The sequence below is a fragment of the Canis lupus genome, chromosome 15 (assembly GCF_048164855.1).
Source record: "Canis lupus baileyi chromosome 15, mCanLup2.hap1, whole genome shotgun sequence".
NCBI classification, from domain to species: Eukaryota; Metazoa; Chordata; class Mammalia; order Carnivora; family Canidae; genus Canis; species Canis lupus.
The window spans coordinates 55,278,058-55,288,158 of NC_132852.1; the positions used below are offsets into that span (position 1 = coordinate 55,278,058).

The following is a 10,101-nucleotide window of genomic DNA, read 5'->3' on the forward strand; positions in this document are numbered from 1 at the left end:
TTGCACTGCTGGGGATTTACCCCAAAGATACATATGCAGTGAAACGCCGGAACACCTGGACCCCAATATTTATAGCAGCAATGTCCACATACATGCTAAGTATACTAAGTAAATAAGAAGGAGGGATAATCTAACTCCTCTCCCAATCTGTAACAATAGCTGAATGTTGACTTTTTCCATAGAAAAACAAACTTTAGCTCAGCAAGGAAAGGGCATGGGTGGGAAGGATAATTGGGTAACTGACCACATGGATCCTCTTGGCAACTCTCCCACTTCCTCGATCTGCATATAAGGAGTATGCTGGGCACCGGGGCCAGTACTTCTCTAGGACATCACATCCTGTCTCCTCCAACATGCACCTTCTCCAGCTCCTGTTCAGAGCCGGCCCTGCCATTCTGCTCCTGGCTTTCTGTCTGCAGTTCAGGACCAACAAAGCTGAGGAAGACACGTGAGCCAAGCCTTTCTCTCCCTCACAAAAATCCCTTCAGGGAGGGCTCCTAACCTAGCCTGGAAATCTGTTTATCCCTTCCTGATGTCCCTGAAACTTAGTCTTAGGGAATCTCATAAATCCCATGTCAAGTCCCACTTCTCTCCTCTTAGGAAGCTCTAGTAACTTCCCTCCTATATTCACTTGGTGCTTTTAGGTTGTCCAGGGAAACATGGCTCCCAGCGTGCATAAAGCCTGTAGTTAACAATCAGTCTTGCTCTATGGCTCTGGTCCACATCCTGTCCATAGTCTTTACCTTTATTAGATTTATGCTCAGTGAACTTTACATTCTCATACCTTGCCTCCTAGAACAGAAGGTTTAGCAGGTCTATGAGTTCCAATGATAGCTTTGAGCAGTTTTGGCAGGACTCACTAAAGGATCAGAGGCCCTGATCACTGAGCCTTGATACCATAGTCCAAGGTTGAGCTAGCCCAGCAGCTTAGACATTCTGTCCTATTCTGAAGCCCAGAGACAAAAGCAAGTACACACTCACCCCACTACCCACACTAGGACCCAGGAGCACAATTTCAGAAGCCAAATCATTGAAGGTACATATTTGAAGCAAGCAGGAAAACTAGGCAAAATGAAGTCGGAAATGGAGCCAGGGTCTGGGGGAAGCAAGGACACTTAGAAATTCTAGAGGGTTTTCTCTATAGAAGTATGGTCTTAAATGCTGGGTTTTTGGATTGTGATTCTGATGGTACCCTCTGTGACACAACTAGATACCCTGTCCTGGAGTAAACCATTCAGAGTTTTTGACAAGTCGGTGTAGTGCAGGCAGCGTCCTAAAAAACCTTGAGTAGGGACAGGTTCAGAGGTAAATGTCACCCCGTGTAGCCCTGAGGGGGCAGCAGTTGTCGAAATAAGCTGTGCTAATTAGGGTGATCAGCCATCCCTGTTTGCCCAGGAATTTCTTGGTGTTAGCACTGAAAGGCCCTCATTTCGGGAAGCTTCTCATTTCTGGGCAAGCTGATCCAATCACTCATTCTAGCTAAGTGGATCATCTTATGAATCCTAAATTCATTTACAAATGACAGGAATTTTCACACGCCTTTCCTGTGCACTGAGCACCAGAGTAACTGGCACAAGCAATGAAGTATCTCCAAAATCAGAGATGTTTTATTCTAGGAAAATGAGACCATAAGGCATTGCAGCCAAAAACCTGAATTCCCTCTTGTCCCACCCAACACCAAAGGAGCTCAGCCAGGAGTTTCCGGGAGACAGAAAGTAACTTTCCTGGTCCTGAAACCAGTTCTCCATGACAGAAGAATCTTTGACTTCTCTCTGCCTCCATTTCCTTTTCCCATCAGATTGTGTTATGTGCCTTGAAAGTAGGGTGGCATCTAAAGCTCCCAAATACGGTCATGTGTCCAAATTCACTGCAGACATACAGGAATACAAATTCTTAGGCCCCACCAGGAACCAAAGAAGGAAGAGCTCAAGGATGACTCAAAATTCCTCCAGTGCATTAAGATGTTTATAGTTTAATAGGATTCTGTTGTTACGGAATATTGTACTAATGATGACTTGAACCCTCCCACTTAGTGGACAATCAATAGAACCTGCAGGATTTTGTTTGGAAAAAATGACGATGCTCAATGGGCACTAAAGAGGGCATATGAGATGAGCACTGGGTGTTATATGTTGGCAAATTGAATTTAAATATAAATAAATAAATAAAGCATCAAAGTTGATTAAACAAAACAAAGTCTGTAGAAAATAATCGAACCAAACAAGAACCAAAGATTCCCAGGGGTTATGATGCTCAGCAAATGATTCAGATCTCATCATTCCCTTCCCCTTGCACCTTCCCTGTTCCCTCTGCTCTGCTCATTGTGCCCCGATCTCTTGTGGGCAGACCTTTGATCTCTGTCCTGCTTCTTTCTTCCCATAACCAGCCGAAAAGTGTTATCAATGGAAGTGCAGATGCCCAGAAAAGCAGCACCAAATGAAGAAATCTCTGTGACAGTTAGAGTTCAAACAGAATTGAGAGAATGTATGGTGGTAAGTAGAGGCCTGGGGAAGTGAACTCAAGAAAAATCTGACTCCTTAGTTATGAATACAATTAGACTAATCTCTCAGTTTAATGTTGCATATTATACTTAATAATAGGATGAATAACAATCCTTATGCTCCCAATTCTCACACATGTTATGCTACTCGAGCCTCAGAAAAATCATCAGATCTTGGGGCAGATTACTATTCTTGTTTTACAGACGAGAGCCTGGTCCAGAGAGGTATAGGAAGGATGAGAAGGAAAGAAGGAATGAGTAGTGAGAAAAGTCCAGCTAAGAGGGAGAAGAGAGGAAAAGGCATAAGGGCTGGGGGAGGAGAGGTAAGAATTCCTCCAAGTCCTGGGCATGATTGTTCGAGATGAAGGGTGGGATAGGAGGTTCTGACAAAAAAACCTGCACCCTCATCCAGTGGTTTGAGGCAGGTGGGCAGAAGAGGTATGGTGCCGAGAACACATGGGATACGACTGCCTCCTCTAGAGTAAGCTCTGAGCAGAGGCTGTGTTTATCACCCCTCTCTTTGCTCTTCTGCTCTATCATCACAGGTTCATCCTTGTTCCAGCCTCCTCTCAACAAGGAGCCCACACTCTCCTCACCACTTTCTCTAATTCAGCAGTTGTGGGAGGGAGGTCCAATCCTTTTACTAGATCAGAGGTTCTCAAATGGAAATGTGTGTTGAGACTTGCCTGTGCACTATCGCTCCTGTCTGGCTGTCTGGGCCATGAGGAGAAGGGACCTGTGCCGGTTTAGTCCATGGAGACTCTTCCCCAGGGAAGAGTGTGTCCTTCTCCTCCCTGCCAGCAGCCTTCTCATGTGTTGTCACACACACACACACACACACACACACACACACAATTTGCCCCTTGTTAGCTGGCACTGTTCTAGGGCCAAGACCCAGATGTCTCCCCTTGCCTCTTTCTAGAATAGCACTCTCTCAGGCAGCACGAGTGTTTCCCTACAGGAGTTTCCTAACTCAAATTAGATTTAAGTATGATGATTAAATCAAAAACAAAATTAGGAGCATGAGGATTGCTATTCATTAGAATATGTCCTAGACATGGCCCCATACCTGTAAGAGAAAGACTCTGGTCACTGAGTAAAGAACAGCATAGCTGCTTTGTCAGATTTGTCTGTTTACACCTCAAGAATTTGCACCTTGTATGTTGATTGGAGGTGGAAGGGAGCCACATCATAATCTTTCAATTTTGTTTATTTATCATAACCACAGGTGACAAAAGGAATGAGAATGTGTGCATAAAAGTCCTGTGATCATGGTAGTTTCTGGTGATGATAATAAAAGTCTGTTTCTACCTCTGAGAAAGTGATGAGTATAAAAAAAAAAATGTGTTTAATCAACAACATCCCACATAAAATAATTCTGTGCTGCTGTGGCTAATAGGACTATATTTTAAGAACAATGCTAATTACAATAAAAAGGCAATCTTTAAAAACTTACCCAGGTACAAGGAATCTCATAAAATAAATGATATCGCAAATTAGAATTTATGGGAAATTTTGTTAGTCTGGTCAACCAATTTTTTAGACTTTTTTAAAAAAGATTTTACCTATTTATCTGAAAGAAAGAGAGCAAGTGAAAGGAGGAGGGTGGCAGGGAGAAACAGACTCCTGGCTGAGCAGGCAGCCAGTGGGGCTCTTATGACCTGAGCCAAAGGCAGCCACTTAACTAAGTGAGCCATCCAGGTGTGCTTGTGATTAATCAATATTTATTTGTAGCTTCCAATATAAAAAAAATCTGTCTATAAAAACATCTTCATATTTTTAAATGCTAAGAAAACATAATTCTTCTATGTGTGAAGATTCTAGTACCGAACCCTCATTTTTTAAACAATTGTGTTTTTACAAGCAAAGTTTTGATCAAGTGAGGTATTAGGATCACAAATTTAAAATAGATTATACTCTCAATCGTGTATTGGATTATAAAGATTGTATAATCTTTTTTTTAAGATTTTTTATTTATTCATTAATGAGAGGCACAGAGAGAGAGAGAGGCCGAGACACAGGCAGAGGGAGAAGCAGGCTTCACGCAGGGAGCCTGACATGGGACTCGATCCTGGGTCTCCAGGATCATGCCCTGGGCAGAAAGCGGCGCTAAACTGCTGAGCCATCCGGGCTGCCCACATTGTATAATTTTTTAAGGTTGAAGAGAATTTACGGCAAACCACAGTACTTAAACATTTGTGGTGTAGAGCATTTTGCTGGTCTCGTGAAGTCTAGGGAACATATCAGAAAATTGCTTTTAAATGTGTGCCTGAAATGCATTGGATTATACAGGGAAACTACCATCATGAAACACAGTGATCGGATTATTAAAAACAAACTTTTGAGGGGTGTCTTGGTTGTTCATTTCACTAAGTGTCTAACTCTTGATCTCACCTAAAGTCTTGATATCAGGGTCCTGAGTTCAAGCCCTGTGTTGGAGCTTAATAAATAAATAAATAAATAAATAAATAAATAAACAAACAAACAAATAACTTTTAAGTTGGTACTATTTACATTCTTTATCAGTACATTAGCTAAAAAGGCAATATATTTAAAATGTAAACAAGTTAAATTTTATTTTATAAAGATTGTCTATGTAATGGCTCTTGTTGCTCTTGTTGCTCACCTTGAATAAGTAGCTTCTACTGTGTACTGGGTTTTGACAAGTGGATTCCAACGGATTTGGATTTTTTTGTTTTGAGTATTTAAGTGCTGAAAATTCTAATCCATTGGAATAAACTGTTGTAAATGCCAATAAAAAGGGAAACCAGGCAACGGTAGGTTTCTTGAAAGAAACGCCAGGATCTCCAAAGTAAAATTCTAACGGTGAGAATGCTTGAATACACCGTTTGTAGCTGACAGGCTATTCGGTGCACGGTTGCCAGTTAGCTGGGCAAGCCTCAGGAGATGGGCAGACGGCCCTGGCCATGACCATGCAACCTCATGATAATGTCCCTGGGTTCAAGGTAGCGATCAGAACAGGCAATATTCTGAGTTATATAAACCTATAAGTGATGCAAACATATCTACGTTTCTCTCCATGATAAAAATCACGCTTATGGCTAATGCCACTGAGGATTGTTGATGACGTAACAGAACACTTAATTTTAGTGACGGGTTAATAAAGATACAATTTCTTTCCATCCGAGTTCACAGACTCAGTGAATTCTATCTACAGACCCCTGAGGGTCTATACACCCCAGGATAACACCCCCTTGCTGGACACTAATCAGACAAAAGCTTCCTGATGCTGCTGAAGCTTACATATCTCAAATTGTAAAGCCCTCTCAAATTAAAAAAGGAAAAAGAAAATTTACCTTCGAGATTTTGCTTGTTAATCTAACCAACAGTTTGGTAGGAGGTAACGGTTTCCCTCTCACAGCTGAGGAAAGAGAGACTGAGAGCTGTCACTTCAGTCATCAAAGCACGATTCTGGCAACAAGTCCTGGTTTTGGCCTCCCTACGCAAAAGCCAAGCTGTGGTCACAGACAGGTTCCTGAAAGCCCTAGCCAGGGAACCAAAGTAAATCTGCTCCCCAGATGAAGGCTGCCCCAGAATGTGGTCTCCTTGTCTTGTCAATTCACTAACTCTTCCCATCAGAGCCAAGCCCCATGGTAGCGCTATAGCAGGAATTTGAAGACATGTTGACAGGAAATCTTCTCACATAGACTTTAGTTCCCAAAATGATACTACAAAATTGGACTCCACGGTGCCTCTGGTCTATATCTGTACCTGTTCTTTGTGCACGAAGGATGTTGTCCTCCTCCTCCTCCTCCTCCTCCTCTTTCTTCAGATTCCCTTATCTTTCTCTCCCTTTACAACTCCCCAGACTAACACAAGGTCCTCTCTTCCCACCTCCTCCTCCTCAGATTCAATGTTCCCTCCTAAGTCGCAATCCAATGGAAGGGCCTTTTAACTATGTTTACACTGCCTGTCTCTGTGACAGTAATCCAAGAACTTTCTACTGGGACTTCAGAGTCAATAGTAAGTACAGGGGTCATTCAAGGGAAGAACGATCTGCTAGGGTGGGGGAAAACATAAAGAAAGATGTGACTCCAGATGTGGAGCAGAGTGTTGGGGCAGAAGGGTAGAGACAAAGGAGGGAAGAGGGGAGAGTAGATGGGGACTATGCCCAGGCGTGAAAGGTGAGAGGTTGTGTGAGAAAAGCTAATAAGGGAGATACATTTGCAAATGATTTGGGGAAACTGCGCCCTAGTGGGGAGGTGCCTGAAGCTAGGAGAAAAGCCAAGAAATGGGGTTAGACTGTTATCAGAGAACATCTTTGTCCTTTCTCTTTCAGAAACGATGTCAATAATAGCATTGACCCACATTATTGATAAAGAAGATATCTGCCCTTTCAAAGCAGTGGTGCCCAATGGACCAAAATATTTTTATATGGTGAAGAACATAACAGTATCTTGATCTTGTTGGAAGCTCTTGTCTAACTACCCCCCAGGGTGGTTCCACAAAGAAAACTTGGCTGGAGTATCTGTTGTGGTCTGTGAAATAAACTTCTCACAAACTTCTCTGTGTTCAGTTGTGTCTTCTCTTCCAAATCTACCCCAAAGGAGCCTCAGAGCCCCCAGAATTTCTAGAACTTTGTTCTCTCAAAGAACTGTTACTGAGGAGAGTTTCTCATTGCCCACTGGTATGCAGAGTGAGAAATGAAGAAATAAAGAAGACTCATGGAATCTGAAATTCTCTGGGTTCCTAAATATGATGCCTTTTCCCTATACCCATGACCTGTGTTTCCCTACTACAGGGGAAAACTCAGAAAGCTAGGTAATGCCAGGTGTTAGTGGAAAATGAGGGGCTCTGGGAGCAATTAAGCACTGCTGATGGCCTTTTGGAGAAAACCATCTGATATTACTTAACCAAATCAATTCTACACCTACCATATGACCCAGCACCTGCACAACTAGAAGCTACAGTAAGAGACCCTGGGCTCATAGGCCAGTATGTTCTAGCTATGGAAAACAAAGCACCACTGAATAGCCAATGTTCTAAAATATATTCCTCATCTTGAAGGACATCCCTATAACCCTAAACAGTGTGATCTCCAAGCTATCTCCTTTGCTGCTCATTTATGAGTTTTATCCAGCATGCTGTAGGCAGCCAGCAGTTTCCTGATGATGCCATTAAGGGCAAACTGGTAGATTCCTTGATCACATACCCATCATGGCAACCGTTTCATTTAAAAGAAAGATTCCCTTAAAATAAAGAGATACTAGATGAGATTCCATGTCTATGGCCAACAAGCACATGAGAAAATGCTCCGCATCCCTGGCCATCAGGGAAATACAGATCAAAACCACAATGAGATCCCACCTCACACCAGTGAGAATGGGGAACATTAACAAGGCAGGAAACCACAAATGTTGGAGAGGATGTGGAGAAAGGGGAACCCTCCTGCACTGTTGGTGGGAATGTGAACTGGTGCAGCCACTCTGGAAAACTGTGTGGAGGTTCCTCAAAGAGTTAAAAATAGATCTGCCCTATGACCCAGCAATTGCACTGCTGGGGATTTACCCCAAAGATACAGATGCAGTGAAACTGACTGAGGTAATATATTTTACAAACACATCCTGTGATGTTGCAGCTTACTTCCTCAAGGGGACCCAGTCTCTCTTTGAATCAATAGGCTCTGAGAGCCAACTCTGATCTGGAAACTAGATGAAGGACTATGATTTGCCATTATGTTAGCCAACATCAGCCTTCCACTTACTCAGTCTTGAACTTTTAAGTTAAGCAATCCTCCACTGTCTTTCATTCTTCTCCTAAGAACACCATGATCTATTCGCCATCACCAAATAATACCTGTTGGCCAAAGTTCCCATTATAATTTTAACCTTGCTGCCAGTTACTTTAATTATGACACCCTTGTCTCCAATACTGAAGTGCTAATTCCAGGCCTCTGCTAGTCCAGAATCTTATAAACCCCACTGACACAAGGGAACCTAGATCTATAGCAGCAGTTTCTATTCCACCTCAAACTAAAGAGGACAGTCATCAATGAACTTGACAATTACAGTGTTCCACCCCCTCCACTAGCACATTCTTTACTGTTTTTAATTTTTTTATTTAAATTCAATTTAATTATCCAAAGCTGGAGGCATTACAATTCTGGACATCAAGATGTATTACAAAGCTGTAACAATCAAGTCAGCATGGTACTGGCACAAAAAACAGACACATGGATCAGTGGAACAGAACAAGGAACCCAGAAATGGACTCTCAACTGCATGGTAAATTAATCCTTACTGTATCTCCAAAGCGTATGTCTTCTGGGATAACTCAAGTAGCAAAGTCATCTAATTGATTCTCTGACCTTGTATAATATATCCAGTCTGGCACCTCTCCCCCCTAAATCTTTTGAAACCTTCCTAAGTACTCTGACCAGACAGTTTGAGCATATCCACATCATTTTCTTTAGGTCACCACATTTCAAACTTTAAGGGACCACCCCAGCAGAATTTCAAAATGATTCCAGGTATTCTTTGCCGGGAACTCAAATTTAACTCAAAGTTAAATCAAATTTAAACTTAAATACTGAGTCACAGGAGAGTGCCTCTCTGTAAGCACCTTCCAAAATCCCAATGATCCTTACCCTGTGACATTCATGCCTTTGCATAATTCCCTTCCCTTGAAAGCATGCAAGAGCAATGACTTCCTCCTAACCAGTGGAACATAACAAAGGTGATGAGATGTTACTTATCTACTTAGGTTATGTAAGATAGTGATTTGAACCTTATTAATAGACTCTTTCCAATGCTGGCTTTGATGAAACAAGGTGCCATTCTGGAAAGGTCTACATGGCAAGCAACTGAGGATGGCCTCTGGCCAACAACCTGCAAGGAATTGAGGCCCTCAATCCAACAATTCACAAGGAGGTGAATCTTGCCAACAATCACATATGCTTGGAAACAGATTCTTCCATAATTGAGCCTTCAGATGAAAACTTAACCCTGGCTAACACCTTGATTGCAGCCTATGAAACATCCTGGAGAAGAGCTGTGCTGTGTCTAGAACTTTTAACTACAGAAACTATGAAATCATAAATGTGTATGTTTTCAAAAGCCACTATATATATTATAATTCATTACTCAGCAATAGATAACACAGGCTCAGTCTCAATAAATGCTTTTTGAGTAATATTATATTTTGTCTTTTATGATAAAAGACAGTCAAAATCGATTCCCAGACATGATCTCCTCATTCCTGTTGATAAATACTGTCAACACCATGGGGGGCGAGAGGGCAGGAATCTTTGGGAAAGTTCTCCAAGGGGTGGGGGGAAGCTGCCAAGCACCATTTTCCTTCAGCCTAGACACATGGATACCTGTGGAAACCGGCACAGTGCCAATACTCTCCACTACCTTGCTAATAGTGGATCCCACCCCTGTAGTCTTCTGTGGATCTGCCCCCTCCAAGCCCAGCCTAGGCAGGAGTCCACCCAAAGCAGCATCACAAGCATGGCAGTGAGAAAGCAGCCCTGATAGGGGTCAGCAACACCCCAAAATGATTCTTGCCTTGGGTAGAGGGGCCACATACCAGTTCAACTATAGCCCCAACAGTGGGCTGGAAGCAAACATTTGGTCTAA

General features: G+C 42.4%; 1 protein-coding gene across 1 annotated transcript; it reads left to right on the plus strand.

Moving 5' to 3' along the window:
• The first annotated feature begins 287 nt into the window (after positions 1-287).
• Positions 288-7,026, plus strand: LOC140605272 (prolactin-inducible protein homolog). Its single transcript, XM_072777508.1, has 4 exons — positions 288-448; positions 2,387-2,492; positions 6,370-6,484; positions 6,801-7,026. The coding sequence occupies exons 1-4, from the start codon at positions 354-356 to the stop codon at positions 6,920-6,922; spliced, it is 438 nt and encodes a 145-aa protein (XP_072633609.1). The 5' UTR covers positions 288-353; the 3' UTR covers positions 6,923-7,026.
• Positions 7,027-10,101: the final 3,075 nt, after the last annotated feature.

Bases quoted from the DNA above. Each gene is read 5' to 3' on its own strand.
- LOC140605272 (XM_072777508.1), top strand. From the start codon at position 354: ATGCACCTTCTCCAGCTCCTGTTCAGAGCCGGCCCTGCCATTCTGCTC. The intron at 449-2,386 runs GTGAGCCAAGCC...TCCCATAACCAG, and splicing joins AACAAAGCTGAGGAAGACAC to CCGAAAAGTGTTATCAATGG. The intron at 6,485-6,800 runs GTAAGTACAGGG...TTTCTCTTTCAG, and splicing joins CTGGGACTTCAGAGTCAATA to AAACGATGTCAATAATAGCA.